Source organism: Thamnophis elegans, chromosome 4 (genome assembly GCF_009769535.1).
Source record: "Thamnophis elegans isolate rThaEle1 chromosome 4, rThaEle1.pri, whole genome shotgun sequence".
NCBI classification, from domain to species: Eukaryota; Metazoa; Chordata; class Lepidosauria; order Squamata; family Colubridae; genus Thamnophis; species Thamnophis elegans.
Window position 1 is genome coordinate 82,720,360 of NC_045544.1, and position 20,437 is coordinate 82,740,796.

Consider the following 20,437-nt stretch of genomic DNA (forward strand, 5'->3'; position numbering starts at 1 on the left):
GGATGGAGTTAGATCTCTTGCGGGCACGCAGGGACTCATGCCTTATGATGCATTTGATCCTTCCCTCGGGGCTTAGTCTGGTCATATCCTACATCTAGTTCCCAACATGGACATTTCCTTTTGTACTTAAAGGTTTTCTGTGCCACTTGAATCTTTACATCAATCAATCAATCAATCAATCAATCAATCGAAAAGCATGCTGCAAAACACAGGTGCTAGTTCAAGAATTACCTTTATTTTAGGGTGATGAGGCCCTATAAAGCCTCATAACCTTCTTTAAAGAAAAAAAAGGTGAACCACTTACAGACGAATGATTTGCTTGGAAGTGTGACTATTACCTTTAAGACTAAAGAAGAAAGATACGGGAACTTTGATCATTTAGAAACTTTTCATTGCCGAAGTTTCCTTTATAAAATGTTCAGGGTTTTTTTTTTTAGCATGAAACATTCAATTTGTCTTGGCATTTGACACTTAATCTTATTTAATCCTTCATATGATCAAATGTGGTGATTCACAGAGCAGAGTGCTAAAAAGAAGAAATCTTGCACAGGGAAGATGCCTAAGCAATGACTGTCAGGTTATAGTGTGATAAATGGAGAAATAAATTATATCCAAATTCATAGTTAATTGGCTGACTTCACATTGAGGCATACATAAAAGCACTCTCAATATTTCATCTTTATTGGAATCAATACTTATTGTTCCATCCCAGGTTCCTATTCTATTGTCATGGTTTAAGCAAGCATAAAGCACTCAATTTGTCTTTCCAGATTTTGTCTTTACAAGCCAATCCCCTTGCAATGATTGATCAGGTTGATTTGTTGTGGAAATATCTCTTCTTTTTACTGTGGAATTAAGACACTTCTTATAATAATCAAGCTTGTCCATCACTGAAATATACTTTACAGGCTCTTTCCATACTCTATACTCTAATATCCAAAGAATTTAATCTCTTTAAGCAAAAGCTGCATATGGATCACTTTCACAGGGGATATTTGGCATTTATTCTGAAATCACCACATGTTACTTTTGCCATGTGACTGTTTTGGGTTCTCCAAGGTTCTTCCACCTATCTATTTTCTTGCCTTTTTTTATAAAATGGAAGAGCCATACAACTACAAATAAACATGAATTAATTTAAGTTGCATTCAAGTCAATTCAATACTGATTTTTGATGATTTCTTGGGCATTTAATGATGTTTCTTTCCTGCCAATTGCCGATTAGTTTGATGGTTCTTCTGTATTAGGAGTTTCATAACCTAAATGCAAATCTGGAACTCAGATCAGGCGAACTCATTATAGTAAATCTGACTGGGGAGAAAGAATGGAATAATAGTGTAATCTTGTTATGAATCAACCACTTTCTTGCTGCTCTTACCTATTCCTAAAGAAAGCATGATTTATATCTGGGTCATTAGACAGAGTGAATTGGTTGGTTTAAGTGAAAGATGCTGGAGAATGGTGGCAATAGCCCCCAGGTAGCACCCTCATTTTGAGAGCAGAACCATGTATTTTTCAGGCACTTTGTCTAATATTCCCAAAGCTATTTTGTTGCCCTCAGTTGCAAAAGGATGTTCTCCCCGGACAAGAGTCGGTAATAGAATTCAACTATTTATCTGTAGGATGAGTGATAAAGGTATCTTCTTGTTTGCTTCAGACAGGAAAATGTCTTGGAGTAGTCTTGATGTGTGCAATATTGGGTACTAATAAATTTTATGGATCATGAATCATGGACCTTTGCCTTACTACCTACTTTCAATTTGACAGATAAATATACCAATAAATCAGAGGAACACCCATGGGATCACTGCTCTCAGGACTCGTAGCAGAAACTATAATATAGCATGTAGAAACTGTAGCAGTCTCACACATACAATCAAAAGTACAGATCGATATGATGAAATAACACCTTCATCATAATAAAATAGAAACAACTAAAGGCAAAGGCACCTGAAACAAATAACATCATCTTCAAAGGAATACAATTCACAAGAGAAGAAGAAAGCAAAACATTGAACTTTCTAGATATCCTGATCAACATAAGTAAGGGCTGTTTAGTAAAGTTTATTGTCAAACCACCCACACTAATCAAGTGCTCCACTACCACAGTAACAGCCCAACGCCCCACATGAGAGGCTACCTAGGAACACTTTTTAGATCAGCACAAGCCCACACTAGCAACCCTGAACATCAGGAAAAGGAAATAGATCACCTCTACAACATCTTCCAACAAAATGGATACCCAGGTAGCTTTGTTAAAAAGTGCCTGACCACTCAAAAGATAACTCACACAAGCTATGAAAAAGGATAACACTTCCATACATTAAAAACATCTCCGAAACAACCAACAGATTATTACGATCATCACCATAGTACACAAACCAACTAAAGCTTTCCAAAACATCTTAAGTAAACCAAAGATCCAGTAGCCCTAAAAGGAAAAAAACCAAGAATTATCTACAATCTACAGTATAAGGCCTGTAATAGCCACTACATAGGACAGATAGAAGACTAGCAGAGGACACCCATGAGCATCAACTAGTAGCCAAGAGACATCATGAAAACTCCTCAATTGTATAGTACAGAGACAGTCTTCAGAGACATACTTAAAACTGAGCATCCTACACCAAGTGACATTTAAGTCCAAAATGCTAGAAAATTCCTGGAAGCCTGGCACTCATATAAAGAAGCCATCAAGAGGCACATGAAGATAAATACATCCATTCAAGTGAGACAGTCAAAAAGCAAAAAAAAAAAAAAAAAAAAAAAAAAAAAAACATTTTTGTTCATCAGCAATCAATACTCAGATAAGCAGAGATAAACACCAGACGCAGTAGTTAGAACACAGTATTGCAGGCCACTTCTGCTGACTGCTTCCAGCCAGCAGTTTGGCAGTTCGATTCTCACTGGTTCAAGGTTGACTCAGCCTTCCATCCTTCTGAGGTCAGTAAAATGAGGACCCAGATTGTTGGGGATAATGTGTTGACTCCGAAAGCCACTTAGAGAGGGTTGTAAAGCGCTGTGAAGTGGTATATAAGTATAAGTGCTATTCCTATTATATCAGACCAACAATCAAGCAGTAAACAATGCTCCAATCAAAGAACAACTAACTCAGAGAAACAAACAATAAAAAAACAACCCAATCAAGGAACTACAGTACCAAGAACACACCTACCAACACTGACAGGTAAACTACATCCTGCATATAAACAGAGAGCAACACCCACTGCTAGCATTGACGATGCTACCTAGTTGGGTAATGAAGTATCTGCAAAAAAATAATCAAATTCAGAGAGGACCCCACAAATTTGATTTTTTCTGAAAATGGACATAAATTGACCTAATTTGTATTGCCAACAGAAATGCGATGATTGTGACCTAGTGATCTTGTGGACTTTGCATTTTTGGGAAATTCTTGATGCAATGGTTTTTAACTGAAAACTTTATAAGAAGCTGTATTAAAGTCATATTTATTTGCTGATTTTATCCCTTATGTCAACAACTATAAATATTATATTCAGTTAAAAATAAATTTGAAGCACATAACACCAAATGGATTTGCAACTTGATTAATAATTCACATGACTATTTCACTCAATATGGCAATTGCATGATTTTTAAACAGAAAGATTCTTTTTGTGTAGGATTTTTTAAATGTATAAAGCAGTTCTCAGTTCTTTATTTTATTCATTTATCTGTCATAAATTTATGCACTATTTTCTATTCAAATATTTAATGGTGGCAACAGTTTATGGCTAAATCAAAATAGCTGACAGCAACAATTATGTGTTTAAAAATTTCTCTGGCAGGTGAGAATGTAATAGACATAAAGATGATGCCATATATTGTGATGTTTATACTGTCCTTTCGTGCAGAAACTGAGATATTTTGGGAAAGAAGCAACAACTGTTCTGGGTCCAGAAAAATGGAGTAGAAGTTGCAGCTCTTAGCTGTGCAGGTATCTCAGACTCTTCAAGGTGCATGACAACACATGATTTTATGGCAGGTAAAGACCAACCTTCCTTCCTTCCTTCCTTCCTACCTTCCTACCTTCCTACCTTCCTACCTTCCTACCTTCCTACCTTCCTACCTTCCTACCTTCCTTCTTTCTTTCCTTCCTTTTTTTTGTAAATTCTCAGAATGAAAGTTTGCTTACACATTGTATTTCCTCCCTGAAAATTATGTCCTGAGTGGCATCAACCTGAATATGCACAATTGAAGGATTAGCAAATGATGGTTCTCTTTTCTCCCTTCTATTATTCATTTTTATTTTATTTTATAGGAAAGTACCAAGCTCAAGTTGCAATATATTGTGGCAGCATTCCCAAACTAAAATCTGGATGCAAGTCATCTAGAGGTGGAAGCATTGATTCTACTTTGCAGCTCCATGGAAATCGATGGGTGACCACAGATGAGGGTGAGGACACTGCCCTGGGCATAATTGACAGCCTAGATATGGGTGTGGTTGGTGGACCCCAATAAATAGGAAATGAGACTTAAGCTGATTTTCTCTAATATCCAGTAGAACTGTGTATGATTTTTATTGACCAATTTGTTCGTACGTTCATACATATTTCAGTATACACATATCTCCAAGGGGCTACAGCTTGAGCAGTAATCTTGCGATTAGCTAAGACCATAAAATAGCTATTATCAATATAATATGGGTGAAATATTATGGGAATTTGCAAGTATTGAGACAATTTGAAAGAATATATTAGACTAACAGGAGAAGCAGAAATAGTCAGCCTTTCATAGTGGTGCTGCAAATTTAAGTCTAGCTCATGGAAAACCTGTCAGAAGCAGTTCAACAATATACTGCATAATTCTGATCTGCTCTCAAACCAGGAACATATTACAAACACAAAGAAAATTGAATTTTATATAGAGATATTGTCATCATGTTATTGCTGTTTTGATTTCTAGATAGTATTCATTTTATCCCATTCAATACTCTTGCAAATTCTAAGACTTTTCCCCCCATTCCTGCACGATAACTATTTTCCCCCCAGAACATTTTATTACTGCATCCAGAATTTTGCAGAAGAAAGAGAAGCCACATCTTACTTTGCATCTGATTGGCTAACTATCCTTGCATCTGATGTACTTAATCAACCTCCTGACTTCCTAATTCTCTGGAGTCCCAAATGTGCTTTTTCAGAAGGCAACTGGACTTTCTTGTTTTTTTCTTTGAAGACATTTTGCTTCTCATCCAAGAAGCTTCTTCAGCTCTGACAGGATAGTGGGGAATGGAAGGATTTATATTTTTTGCAGACAGCTGGTCATTTGCATACTTTCAGAAGGCATTAAAGCACTTGGAGGTTTCTCCTGTGTCCTCAGGATCACCTGAGTAGTGCTCCTGGTTTCTGCAGTCTGCAATTTTTCTCTGGAAATCCATTCCTACTCCCACACCATTCAAGTGTGTTCATCCCAAATTGTCTAGCTTATATTCCTTGAAGACAGCTGGTCATTTGCAGGCCTTCCATTCCCCACTACCTTGCCAGAACTGAAGTGAAGTGAAACATCTTCAAAGAAAAAACAAGAAAGTCCAGTTGCCTCCTGAAAAAGCAGCTTTGGGACAAGAATGACCTGGATGACTGAGAATCTTTGCAGACTCTTTTAGTTCTCTGGAGAAGTAAAATTTAGTCTGAATAACTAAGCCGCTCTGCTTAAATTGCTCCACAGCCTCAGTTTTAAAAACACAATCATGTTTATGGGGAAGCAAAGGAGAACCTCCAGATGTTTCTTCCCTGGAAAGCTGGGACAGTAGAAATGGCCTCCAGAAGAATACAGACAGCACAATCATGAATGGCTCTTCACAGACACCTAATGCCCAGCCAAAGTACAGTTTCAGTAAATTAGAGATAAACAGTGCAGCCATGGAGACTGCACAAATCAAGGATAAACTCAAAAAAAGAAGAATGTCCGAAGGCCTACTGGCATCAAAAAAAGGTATGATGAATTCTGGTAAGAAAACATTATCTGTAACCTTTATATATAATTGCTATAAATCAAGTATAGCTTTCAGCCTTGTTTGGATAAGTTGTCATTATTCTAATTTTATGGCTGGAGGCTGTGCCAGAATAACGTACCCAGTGAAACCATAATTCTTGAATCATTGGCTCCGTGGTCTAAAGCTCAGTTAAGCTACATCATTAGAGAGCAGAAATACAGAGTAATTAAAATCTGCCATTACTACATACAATGATCAATCACTCTGGAAACACATATCTGCAAGGCAACTGGACTAAAATAAGGAAGTATTTATTTAAAGTTTAAAGAACGGTGTGGGTTAACATGCGCTGCGTAGTGCAGGCTTCTTCTCCAATAGTCTAGTAGGTGATGCCATAAACATGCTGACTTCATTATGCTGGTCTGTGATTGCAATAAAGATTTGATTTGATTTGATTTACTGACCTCAATATGAAAGCAACTGAGAACCACTTTGCACACCAACTATTTTCAAATCAACCTGAAGGCTCCTTCAACTGAAATGAGATTAATGCTTGCCAAAGCCATGCAGTAGATAGAATTACCAATTTGGGCTCTTTCTTGCATGTTGCTCATATGCCCAGCCTTGTTTGAGTTTGTTGTATACGCCTGATGCATTTTTTTAAAGGTCCAGTTTACTGGATCCTTTTTCATTTTTTAAGGTATAGCATACCATTGTGTGGTGCGGTGGCCAGATGGTGGAGCTTTCGCCCCACAATCAGAAGGCTGTGATTTCGATCCTATGCAAATATTTCTCTTTCTGGGCACGATGAGAATATATCTGCTGAATATAATTCTGCATTGGTGACAGGAAGGGCATCTGGCCAGTAAACACTCAAGAGCCAAGGTGGCGCAGTGGTTAAATGCAGCACTGCAGGCTACTGCTAGATCAGCAGGTCAGCGGTTCAAATCTCACCGGCTCAGGGTTGACTCAGCCTTCCATCCTTCCGAGGTGGGTAAAATGAGGACCCAGATTGTTGGGGGCAATATGCTGACTCTCTGTAAACCGCTTAGAGAGGCCTGAAAGGCCTATGAAGCGGTATATAAGTCTACTGCTATTATTGCTATTACTCAGCTCCAATCATTTGCCCAGACTCCACCCCGCAAGGGATTCTGGGGTTATTAAATGAAGATGATGATACCATTAGATCTTGTGTCTTTGAATTAATTGCGAAAGATAATGATCTTTCTTTCCGTATTTCCATTAGGAGAAAGGCCCAGTTGTTACTGATTCAGAAATAGGATATAGCTTTTTCTTGGATTCATTTCTGGAAGCTCATGATTATTGTAGGGGTTGGATTAACCTGGCACCAGAGGTGGTATTCAGCAGGTTCTGACCAGTTCTGGAGAACCGATAGTGGAAAGTTTGGAGAATCAGTAAATGCCACCTCTGACTGGTCCTGCCCCCATCTATTCTCTGTCTCCCAAGTCCCAGATGATCAGGAGGAAATGGGGATTTTGCAGTAACCTTTGTCCTGCCATACCCAGCAAGCCACACCCACCCGCCAAGCCATACCACACCATGCCTACCAAGCCACGCCCACAGAACCAGTAGTAAAAATGTTTGAATCTCACCCCTGCCTGGCACCTTGATCTCTGTATGCATAGAGATAACTGCAGGATAAGAATGCTCCATACTCTTATTCAGGGCATTTCCTGGTGTTGAAAATAACCCACTATAGGACAAGCTTGATTTGGAAAACAAATGATAATTCCTTATGCAATCAGTTTGGGGCTGCTGAGGGACATTGCCTTGAAGTTTGACATTAATCTACAAATATTCCCACAACCATGTTTTTTTTAAAAAATCTTCTGTATTTACAGGCTTGCTGGACAAAGCTGTTTCCAAGGAACCTGACCTGAAACCAGCCATTTCCAGATCTGCTTCTCAAAGACTGCTGGTCTCTTCCAAGCCTATGCCTCCTATTCAGAGCATACCAGACACCCCAGAGACCAACAGAGCTCAAGAAACAGAGCAACAAGCTAGAGAGAATACTTCGGGCTCTTTACAGGTTGAAGGGGTTAATCCAGAATTAACATCCACCCAGCAGGTATAAAATAGATGTGTTTAAGAGATGGAAGCTTGATCAGGGGGTTGGACTGGAAACGGGTTCCCAACTTGGAGGTGCGAGACGATATTCCAGGGGGTGCAACTTGGGTTTAGAAGTTTCAAAGTTATAATGCACATGCATAATTCAAATCAGGTATTTACTTTTGTAAGGGGGGGGAGAATATATCAGAAGCGTTCCAGGGGTGCGGGGTATAGAAAAGGTTGGGAACTCCTGGACTAAAGGTCCAAGGTCTTTTCCAACTCTATTATTTAATTTTTAAAATAACTTCCTTTACATTACACATCTGCTATTAAAAATTAGGATTTGAGTGTGTGGGATATATAAATTCCAGTTGCACTGTTCCAAAAATAGCAAAACATGTATATTCAATGGGAAAAAAATAAGCAGATTCCAGTGAGATCCAAGATTAGGTAAAAATTAATCATAGAAGGGCAGTTTAGACCAGCGGTCAACAACTGGTGGTCTGTGGATCACTGGTGGTCTGCGAGAAAAGTTTGGTGGTCTGCAGAAAAATTATTTGCATTTTTTATATTACACCAAATTAGGGGTCCTCAAACTACGACCCCTGGGCCAGATATATGCAATGAATGTTTTTGTTGCTGTAGAGAGTCTCCTCCTTTGGGGTCTTTTTGTGTGGGTCAGGAAGGGGAGAAATTCCAACTTGGGTCTGCTTCAGCCTGCTGGTGCGGGGCTTTGGCCGAAGGCTGGAGGGAAGTTCCCCTGGTGGTGAAGAGCTGGAGGGCCTTGTTCCAGTGGGACTGCCTCATGGCCTGGAACTGGATGACCATCTCAGCCTGCTAAGCCTCCAGGCACCAGTACCTGGCCTTATACTCCCACAGGCCTTCCCTCTGCTTGGAAAGTCCTCAGTGAGGTGCTTCTGCTGAATCTCCTTCTGGGTTAGACTTTGAACTAAGCCAGCTGTTTTGCCAACTCTTTCTCATAGTGGCTGCTTAGCTCCAACAACTGCTTCCTGTTGGGGCCCTAACGACCATGAGCAGCAGATGAGGATGTTTGGGAGGGAAGGGGCAAGTAGAGGCTGACGAGGCACCCCTTGATGTGGCTGACATCAAGTTGGCCATGCCCACCCAGTCACATGACCACCTAGCCACGCCCACCCAGTTGATCATTTGGCAGATCATATTAGTGGTCTGCGGGATTTACAATTATGAATTTAATTTAAGCTTACCATCTCTACCAGTACTTGCATAAACAAATAAACTGTTCTTATCTTCAGGAAGGCTTATTATTTTACCTAGCACTGAACTAGTCTTGCTTCATGTCATGGAAATCCATTATTCTATAGAGCTAACGGCCACTGCAGCCCCGTAACTCTTCATTAGGACCATGCTTTGATCTTCTGATAACCCAAGCCAAGCAGTCCTTGCTCAACTCCACTTCCTTCCTTTAGCATTAAATCCTTGTAGAATATGGGTACCGCAGTGTTACGGTTCTATTTTTCTTGGCTCTATAATACCAATATGACCTCTTGTTAGTATGAAACAAAAATAAGCTACCCCTGCTTGCTTTTGTGTCAAATGAAAGACCTTAGCAGGCCACTGAGAACTGGCCTATAGATTGAGAGCATGCAATGTAGGAACAGGCAAAATAAACTTACATCTAAGAATTGTTGATTCTCATTGCAAATTATTGCTTCAAGAGAAGGCACAGTTCAACTTTGCCCTACAACTCCCATCATTCCCAGCCTGTTAACTTATTGGGAGGTGGATACCAGTTTCAGGAGGTTCATGTAGCCATTGAGTTGGCAGTTTGGGTTGGCAGTTTTCTAAGAGATCCCCTTCTTGTTCTCTTCCTTTGGTATCATTGGAGGAAGGTAAAACAGCCTATGTAGAGAATCAACAAAGTAAGCTGCACTGCATTAAAGATTCATTTCTGATGCGGGAATAATTGCTGAGGAAGACTGTATATTTCATGTAGCAAACTCAATGTGATATGATGCTCTTCAAAAATTAATAACTTGCAGTAACTTAGACATGGCAATTATTAAATGGCATTTGGAGAGGACCAAGGGTCCTGTGATTGCATCTTATCATGTAGGTTGAGAAGTTGAGGAGGGCCAGCAGGAGGAGCACTAATGCAAAAAAGTAATAGGCTTGTCTTCTGAAAAACAGACTTTGGTGGAAGGTCAAAAGTATTGCAAAATTGGCCAGAACTCAAGGCTATCTGGCAGGAATAATACATATACATACTGGAGAGTGAGAGCTAAATTTATTCCAGTAACGTTTTTAAAAATAAGAATTTAAAAGGAATCAAGAGCTGAAACTCTGAGGGGGAAAAAGAAGAAAAGAAGGAAAAACAAGTAGAGGGAGCTCTTATTCCACAGCTAATATTTATAGAGTGAAAAGCCAGAAAACAAGGAAATACTTCAGCTTTCAAGCAATGTGGAATTTTTTTCTCCCATCTTTCTGCTTCCTGAAGATTTCTGTGCAACTGAAAAATGTATGTTCTGCATAAACAAGAGATTAGGTATTTTTGACCCTTTGAAGTTGAGCTTAAGTCCTGCTGACTTTCTGAACACATTCCTGTAGTTTTCTTGGCAATGGTATAGAAGTGGCTTGCCAGTGCCTTATTTTGGAATGGTTTTTTTATTTTATTTTCCAGTATAACCTACAGCTCTGATGGTCTCCCAATCAAGTTTTCAAGTTTCTCAGACCTGACTCTGCGTAGCTTTTCAACTTGACAAATGTTGGCCAAGTGTTGCTACTTTCTGAAGCAGAGTTTGGTTTAGCTGGGGGTGAGGGGCATGTTATTTTCCCCTTGATTTATTTGTTTTTATTAACAATAGTCCAATTATCTTGGCATTTTCTTTTCCATTGCACCACCTGCTAAGGGCAAAGAGGTACTGTATGTGAGAACATAATGTGACCTCTGATTTCCATCATTGAGTTTTATATTCTACATGATTTTTCTGAATGGTCTAATTGACTCTTAGCTGTGCCAGTATAGATTAGTATTTTAAAAAAGAATTATTCAGTTCTTGATACCTGTGCCTGAAAACATATTCCTATCAACAAGTCAAAATAAATTGCAAGAACTTCTGTTTATGTGGTATTGACAAGTGAGGTGTCAAATCAGTTGCTGGTTTTTGCATTAAAAGTATCCCCTGTCTATCAAAATAACTTGGCTAGTTGAAGCTTGTTTGACAAGGTGAAGCCCTTGAGAAAGTTTGACTTAGACAAAAGAAAGCTTAAGGCAGCAGGGAGCAGTATTGGCAGGATTTGGGGCAGCTCTCAAGCAAATCACTCACTTTTGAAATAAGTGCAGAAATTTTCCCGAAGCTTCTCCATCTAATTAGAATTACTGCCTTAGCTGAAATTCCTTCTGAATGTTTAGTTCAGTTCCATTTCAGCCTTCTATATGTGGTCCCTCAGGTGGCTTGAGTTGATGGTTTTGTTATGAGCTACTGGTTTTATGGTCTTTTCTGAACTGTTATCTGTCATAGATTTGACATAGGCTTGCTCCAAATGGAATATTTAAATCTCCTGTACTCAAACGATCTCTGTAATTCCATCCCCTTTCAAACTTCTTTTAGGTCACAGGCAGAGGTGAGTTGCTCCCGATTCAGCGTGGTTTGGCTGAACCGGGAGTGGAATTCAGGCCTGGGTCCCAGGCCCGCCACGTCCCTGAACCAGTTCCCTCACTGCTGCTTGGCTGCCGCCATTTTGGTTTTAAGTGACTGCGTGTGCGCAGTTCACTGTAAATTTTTCTGTGTATGCACGAAGAACAATTTACATTGAACAGCGAATGTGTGCGGGTTACGAACCGGTTGTTAGACCCACAGCATCCCACACCTGGTCATAGGTCTATATTTCAATCATTTTTTGGAGTCATGAAACTGACAGGGGTGTAAACTTTTGACCAAGTGTCCCATTCAGCAGAGATCAGGGTTCAAATCCTAATAAGCTCCCAACCTTTGTAAGTGACTTTGGATCAGTCATTCTTTCTCAGCAAGAGAGAAGATAACCAGAGAAGAAAAACTGAGCCTGCTGCAATAAAATCAGTAAATACAGGTGACTTACAACCTTTTGTTTAGTGACTATTCAAAGTTCCAAGCGCACTGAAAAAATGACTTATGACCGGTCCTCACATTTACGACAGTTACAGCATCTCCATGGCCATGTGATCAAAATTCAGACATTTGGCAACTGTATGTATTTATGACAGTGGCCGTATCCTGGTGACATGTGATAGCCACTTGTGATCAGTTGGCTTCTGACAAGCGAAGAAAATAGAGGAAGCTGGATTTGCTTAAAGACTATGTTATTCACTTAAAAACTACAGTGGTTCACTTAACAACTTGTGATAAAAACTGTTATAAAATTGGCTGCAACTCATTTAAAAACCACTTTGCTTAGTAACAGAAATTCTGGTCTCAACTGGGGTCAAAAAGTTGAGGTTGCCTGTGCAGGTAGTCCTTGTTTAGCAACCACAACTGGAACTGGCACCTCCTTCGCTAAGTGCAACAGTTGTAAGTGGAAAATCACAGGACTGTGATGGAATTATGACCTTGGTTCCCGTTCAGTCATTAAGTGATTCAACACAGTCATTAAATAAAACATCACATGACTTAGGATTTTTACTTCTGTGTTCACCATTAACTCTGTTTGTCGTGAGCCATGGTGGTTAGAGTGCAGTACTGCAGGCTACTTCTGCTGACTGCTGGCTGCCAGCAGTTTAGCAGTTCGGTTCTCACCGACTCAAGGTTGACTCAGCCTTCCATCCTTCTGAGGTTGATAAAATGGGGACCCAAATTGTTGGGGGCAATATGCTGACTCTGTAAACTGCTTGGAGAGGGCTGTAAAGCACTGTGAAGCAGTATATCAGTCTAAGTGCTATTGCTATTGTCATAAGCCAGTTAGGAAGTGGCTGAATAGCAATCACATCACTACGGGACTCTGTGCTTGTTACACATGTGAAGTTTGGTTCTGAAGCTTTTTTTTGCATACTGTACAGGGATGGGTTCATGCTAGTTCGAACCTCTTCTATAGAAGACGTTCCACAAAAGTACAGTGCCGTTTAGAAGCGGTTCCAGCTCCCTCCCCCCCCATCCGCACATCATCAAGATGAAGAGTGAGAGGAGGAATTCTGGAAGTTGAATCCACAAGTCTCAAAGCTGTCAAGTTTTTGAACACCCATGAGTTTTTTTTTCTAAAGGGTTAGGAGTGCAAGAGTCTTGTAACTTGACAGCTTTAAGACTTGCATGCTTCAGTGCCAGAGTTTCTGAGCCGACATTTTGGTTGCTAAGCAAGAGTGTTGTTAAGTGACTTTCACCACATTTTATAAGTTGGCCATGCACACCCAGCCACATGACTGCCAAGCCACTCTCACTTGGTCACATGGCCGGAAAGCCACTCCCACCCAGTGACATGGCTGGCAAGCCACTCCCACAAAGCAGGCTACACCTACAGAAGAGGTTCTAAAATTTTTTGAAACCCACCACTGATACTGTCATAGCTTCAAAAAGTTGCTAAATGAGGTAGTTGATAAGCAACAAGTCAATATACACTTGAGAATTGCTTTAATTAATTAATAGAGCTGCACACCTTACAAACAGATAGGTGGCAAATAAATTTGATAAATATCTAGATAAACAAATATGACTCTAGGCAGCAAAAAATAAAACAAACAGTTAAAAACAGATAGATCAAATGGGAAGAGGCTGTTGTTCAAATAACCTGGTTCTCATGTCCCAGTGACTTTCTGCAGAGTTTTAAAGTTATTTTTTTCTCCTATCCATGCCTGTAGATTGTGCATAGTCCTGATGAGAATCCAAAAAAGTCTTTAGGTGCTGCTTTGATCCCACCCATCCCCAAGTTAGCAAAGGCATGTGAAGAAAATTCTCAGAAGGCTGCAGAACTCTTTCCAAGCTTGCCACGGACAGAATGTGCCCCACTTGCTATAGATGAGTGTCCCAAAACAAGGTAAGCCTTTTATGCTGTTCCTGTTCCCTTTTTTTAAAGTTGCATCTAAAAAGCCTCATTAGTTGATTTTAAGGCAGCCTTCATTAAATGGCACCTTCCAGATATGCTGGCATTGCAATTCCCAGCAATGTTTTGATATACTAGTTGGGGAATCCTGGGAGTTACACTTCCCATAAATCTGATGTTATTTTGGAGAAGGTTTCTCCAATAGGTTATAAATTGTCCCATGTAAGCTTTCTCAATTTCATTAAGCAATAGAGCATTTTAAAAATCTCATTCAAATAGAAACATGAGCTACACTGCAGTGTTATATAACTAAGTAAATTTCTAAGATTCTGAATAAAAAGAGAATTTAAATGTATGAGACCAAAAGCTTTCTAGTTCTTAAAGTGGAAACCAAAATGCCTCTACAAATTCCACATGGCTATTGTCCCCTCTTGTTCTTGCAGGAACTCTTGTTCTTGCAAGTAGAGCCTTGTGAAGATGGATTTGATGCAATAGAATAACTGAACAATGGGTTAGGAAATTCTTGGTTCAATTTCTGTTTTGCTTGCATTTGGAAGCTAGTTATGAATTAAGGATTTCATTGTCTTGATTAGCTGTACTTTTTTGGCCCGCTTCAGACACTCCCAGAAAAATGGGAGTTCCAACAAGTTATTGTACTTAAAGTTCCTTCTATAGCAATCACTATAGCACTTATATACCGCTTCATAGTGCTTTACAACCAGTGACGTGTGGTGAGGTTTATGGCTGGTGAGGCAGTCCTCTCCCCCAACATCCCACTGTCTAACACGCTTTCTTTCTTTCTCCCGCCTGTCAGAGCTCAGGTGGGTGAAAGAAAGAAAGCACTTTAGACAGTGGGATGTCAGGGGACAGGAGAGAATGGGTTGCCATGGACACAGAGGCGGGTGAAAGAAAGTCTCTTTCGCCCGCCTGAGCTGGCGGGCTGCCCTCCCTGCCTTTCCTACCCCCTTCCCTCTCTTCACTCATCTCAAACAAACAAACAAACACACACACACACACACACACACACACAAAGTTGCACCAGGAGGATTACGTTTGAATTTCTCCCCCTCCCTCTGACCCACACGTACCTTTTCTTTTCCAGCTTTTTCACAGAGGATTTCAATTCTGCTCTTGCCTGCCATCATGAAAATGTAAAAATGTAAAAGGAAAAAGGCAAGAGCTGAGGTCAGGCTGGGCTAGGTGCTGCCAGAGTCGCCATGGATGACTCTGCTTAACTGTTTAAAAAAGCCTCTAAAAAAACGCCCTCTACAGGAGGAGGCAAGAGAACCACATGCCTTATCTACATCAGGAATTTTTAGGCTTTTAACCCTTGCTTAATTGTGCTCGAGTGATCATAAAGTCAGACTAGATGAGGCACGTGGTTCTTCTGCCTCCTCCTGTAGAGGATGGTTTTTAGAGGCTTTTTAAAACAGTTAAGCACTAAGCAGAGTCATCCACTGTGACTCTGGCAGCAACTATCTCAGCCTTTTTTCTTTTACATTTTTTTTTCTTTTCATGATGACAGTGGTGAGGCTCTGCCTTCCCTGCCTTCCCTGACTGCACGTCCCTGCTTCCAAGGTTGGTAAAATGAGGACCCAGATTGTTGGGAGCAATATGTTGACTCTCTAAACCACTTAGAGAGGGTTGTAAACAGGGACGTACAGTCAGGGGAGGCAGGGGAAGCAGAGCCTGAGCATTCTCTCCTCTCCCCTGACATCCCACTGTCTAAAGTGCTTTCTTTCTTGCCGAATTGCTGGCAGCCAGTAGAATTAGCCTGCAGTACTGCATTCTAACCACTACACCATCATTACTCTTTCTATCAACTGAGCCCCCTAAATTATTATATTTGCCTTTTTTTGGGTGAAAGACAGTTTAATTTTTCTCTTTCTCTCTATTTTTTCATTTCCCCCACCCAATTGTCTTTAAGATCATTATTAAAGTCTGGAAATGGTGAAGACAACAACCAAAAAACACTAGGTAGGTACATATAGTAATTTATCTGAACTTAAACAATGGTTGGATATTTCAGGATAAATTAAATGTGCTTCAAAGTAAGCCTTTTGCAGTGGAGATGCCCTGTCTCATTCATGGAATTCTGCTTGTCAATGCGTAGGTAATTCTCTCATTTTTCCTTCTTGTGTGGGAAGGATGGACAACTCTCAAGCTCCCTCTGATTAGTAGAGTCAGTCAGAACAGACTGTATGAAAACATTCAACCGTACCTTAATAAATGAAAATTAATGAAAATGAATTTATATAACTTTTGGCGACTTTTTGGAAACATCCATGCATAGTAGATTTCTTAATGACAATTTGGAAATGATACAAATTATATTCTTGGAATGTTTGGATACTTTTCTACTTGCCTTGTTTTTCCATTGTTAACCAAGATTGCCTGAATGTTCCCATCTTCATCTTATTAAGATGAACGCTAGGATTTTTTTGTGTAATATCTTACACACAAAAAATTACACAATTTTATTTCTCTGTCTGAGCTACCTGAAAAGATTTTTATGAGAATAGATCATATATACTACTTTAAGCACTATGGAGAAAGGCAATAGATAAATGTAAATGTAATAAATAAAAATTAATGAAGCCGAGAGAACCTATTTTTCTTGTCATAGTGCAGGGTATTGTGTTATTGTACGAACAATCATGAAACTATATTACTGATCTGCCAAACATGAAATTTTCCCTGTGGCAGCTTTAGCAGTAAAAGTGCTCCAGGCTGGAATGAATTAAACACACAAAAATATGTTATTGATTTTTAAACAACATTGTTGTATAAATTATGATCAGCTTATAGTTTGAGTTCATTTTTTTTTAAAGCAGATCCTTTTTAATTCTCACTAGTACAAAAAGCTCAGCTGGAAAGTCATTCCTTATGTGTTAAAATGAAATGTCACATTTTATCCTGGGGTGACTGCCTGGTCAAAGGTGTTAATTTCAAAGGGTAAAGCTGCTTGCCTTGATAATTATTCCACAGCAGAGATCGCTTGAAAACAAATTTATTGCGGTAACTACTTTAAAGTAGCTAAAGTAGCTGTATTCTTTTATGATGCAATTTAATTTCTTTGCAAATAAGAACAGGTATTTCATCTGGATTCAAAATCTGGAGTTTAGATCCAGTATCTGGCAGTCAAAGATGTTAGAATGTATATCTAATATTTTTGCTGCTTTCTCTAAACCATTCATATAGAGTATATGGGATACAGTAATATAGCAAAGCAACCTTCTTGTTATTTTTGTCTGAGGTCTTTACAGTTTTCTGTGGCTCATATTCATTGACTCTTTTCTCTACTTGTATCCCGATCCTGATCTTAGGACAAATAGAAATAGAATGAAATATAAATATTTTTAAAATTATAAATAAATAGAATACAATGGAACCTCGGGTCACAAACGGTTCTGACCATGACCAAATCGTGTACCAACCCAAAAAATCTGCTAAATTTTTCACTCTGTTCACAAACACATCCTCGGGTGGTGATCAAACACAGCCACAGAGATTTCCCCTTCCACATCTTTGTGTGTGTGTGCGCACATGGACAATCAGTCTTGCTTCTGATCCCAACCAAATTGGGTGCCGACAGAGGTCCTGGAATGGATTACGGTCATGACCGGAGGTCCCACTGTATAACTATAAAGGCCATTTAGGCCATTGTTCAATCCCTGTTCAGACTATAACATAATAATACTGGGAAATCTTGGACGGCACTTCGAAAATCTGTACTTTGACAAAATTTCCACCTGTCAATTGCAAAAGGCCACACAGCTTAGATCTGCACACCTACTAGGCAGATCCTAGGTTTTTGGAAAGAACTCAGTGTATATGATGGCCAACACCAGCTAAAGAGCTGGCAGCTTTGAGTTCACATTTTTGTGTATATAATAATAATAGAATTAAAACAGACAAACTCCTGCCATATAACACCTATTAACACCATTAATTAACTTTTACTTATTCTCCTACTCAATTTTGTCCTTCTTTGATTTATTTGTGCCTATTATAGGATCAGAAAATCGATCTGTCTAGCTCAATAGGGTCGGTGCTCCCTGATTGTAGCTCCTTCCAAGATTTCAGATGGGTTGCCTTGGAATTGAGCCTGGAACTTGACAACACACATGCTCTGCATACGAGCTCTGTCTAACCTGGAGAGGGCACTTCCTATTCTAACTTAGGTTGTGAGGATCAGCCCAGGGAATAAATAATTACTGTACTGCCAAGATAAAAAAAAACTTTCCTCATATAATTCAACTTGCCAGAATTTCTTGACAGAAGAATAAGAAAGAAGGAAAGGGCCTACAGTACTTATTCTTTATAAGAATAAGGGAGGGAGGGAGGCAGAAACAGACACAGAGAGAACATTGATAGGAATTATTATCGACTGGAACTAACACAGTTAGAAAGTGTGAACAGGTAACTCTGTGACAAGGAAAGAAGTAAGCAGTTTATTTCAACCTTCCCATCGAGTTGATGGTTGGGCTCTGTACATTTCTAAATCCCAGGTAAAGCAACAGAAATAAGTTAACGTCAATTTAGTAATGAAATTAAAGTAAACATATATGGCAACACACCTCTGCATCAACTAAATGGTTCCATGCATGTAGATATTTGCAAGTGAAAGAGTAGAGATGGACGGATTCTTAATAATTCTCTCATCAGTGACTGATAGTCATTGAGAGCCTTTTCCAGACCTGGGAACTTTTATTTAGGCTCCTTTGAAGATGGATTTAATGCTTTTCTGGAACCGAATCCTTTCATCTGGGTCTGAAAGGAGTCTATCAGATGGTTTCTCCATGAATATAATCATACAAAATACTTGCACAAGGCAGATTGAGTTTTCTCAGGTGATTAATCTGCCAGCCTAGCCCTCTGTCTTAACTCACTTTTTACTTAGTGCAGCCTATTCCGTGTTTAAGGGAAATGATTTATGGATATTTTAATGCTGGGATGCAGTTTGATAAGGGAAGATGGAAAGAAAGTCAGAGGCAACACCAATCTCTGACCTTAATTCCATAAATAAGCATAGCACAATTTACTGACATTGTGTTTGTGGCAGGATGAGGATCACCAATGGGGACAGTAAATTTTATACTGGTACAATGCTTTAGCCTGTCTATGAACAAGAGTCCTTTAACTCCATTTACAGTGAAAGCTCCTTGATTCTTTTGTTTGCTCTTGCTGTTTTCACAAATACAGTAGTTACAGTCCACTGTATAATATATTCCTTTTTTTTAAATTGGCTTGTCAGAAACTGGATCATCTGAACCTGCTTTCCAGAATGGCTTTCCTGCACCTTGCAAGGTTGTTGGGGGATCACAGGCATCCGTATTGCCACTAGCCACCTCCTCCCTCTGTCTGGCCAAGGAAGATTTGCTTTCAAATCCTTACCTGTTAAAAGATGATGAATGGAAAGAGAGCAATGGAAGGGTATGTGTCTGCTTCGATCTTTTTGCTTTTTGGCATGAAGGCCAAGGTGAATGTAAAGCTTGGCATTTAGCAGGAGGAAGTAAAGAAAATATTACAAGAAGGACTGAAACTGGCAGAAAAGGATACTGGGAATGCTTTTTGGAAGGCGGGCATCAAAGCTGAGCTTCCTAGGCTCTGCTCTGCCATTTGCAAAGCTGGCATTATCAAGCAATGAGTTATGAATCTCCTCTTAGATACAGTCCTCAAGCTTTGGAAAGGAATTTCTGGAGGAGAAGAACAGAGGAGAGAGAGGGAATGGGGCCTAAGCCCAGAAGTGATACTGGCAGGATGAACAATGCAGGAGCTCAACTATCAACATGAATGCTTCCCTCTCCAACAGAAAGGCAGTGATGAATTAAATAATGAAAAACTTAATGGTTTTCCACACTTCATTTTGCCCAATAATAAGGCTGGCCTAGACTGGAATTCCATCCGTTCCTCCATCCATTTATCCATCCATCCTCCTTCCCTTCTATAAAGGGCTTTTTCTTAAGAGCTCAAGTCAGTCTCTCTGCTCTATCTTTTCTTTTCAAAAATAGCTCCTTGAGATAATTCATGCCCTTGGCTCAAAATCAACCAGTGTGTATTCAGTGAAGAAGCTGGACTAAAAGCTAGTTTTTTCCATTCCATTCCAGTATTTTAGGTACTACACTATATTGGTCTTTTCAAAGATTTACCAAAAAGCTTATAAATAGCTTGACTCCCAATGCATAGGTAGGTAATAAAATGGTAGGAATAACGTTGAGTCATTTGTTATTAATTACTGTGGAATATCAACAAAGTCTGTATGATATCTGCACACTCCCACTCCACACACAGCAACGGCTATCAAAATGAACACATAATTTAAATAAAACATTGCATTTTATGGAATGCAAAAGAATAAATGTCACATTGAAAACGTGTGAGAATTATAATAAATGTGAAGTAGTGAATTGGCCTTTGATATGAGCA

The 20,437-nt window shown here is 39.5% G+C and overlaps 1 protein-coding gene across 1 annotated transcript in view; it reads left to right on the plus strand.

Annotated features, from left to right (window-relative positions):
* Window positions 1–3,981: 3,981 nt before the first annotated feature.
* Window positions 3,982–20,437, plus strand: part of TOGARAM2 (TOG array regulator of axonemal microtubules 2) — a 46,923-nt gene continuing 30,467 nt past the window's right edge. Inside the window, exons 1-7 of the mRNA XM_032217089.1 lie at window positions 3,982–4,006; window positions 4,283–4,417; window positions 5,686–5,952; window positions 7,816–8,042; window positions 13,827–14,002; window positions 15,936–15,985; window positions 19,266–19,444. Of these exons, the coding sequence (XP_032072980.1) occupies window positions 3,982–4,006; window positions 4,283–4,417; window positions 5,686–5,952; window positions 7,816–8,042; window positions 13,827–14,002; window positions 15,936–15,985; window positions 19,266–19,444 (1,059 nt within the window). The remainder of the gene's footprint in view (window positions 4,007–4,282; window positions 4,418–5,685; window positions 5,953–7,815; window positions 8,043–13,826; window positions 14,003–15,935; window positions 15,986–19,265; window positions 19,445–20,437) is intronic.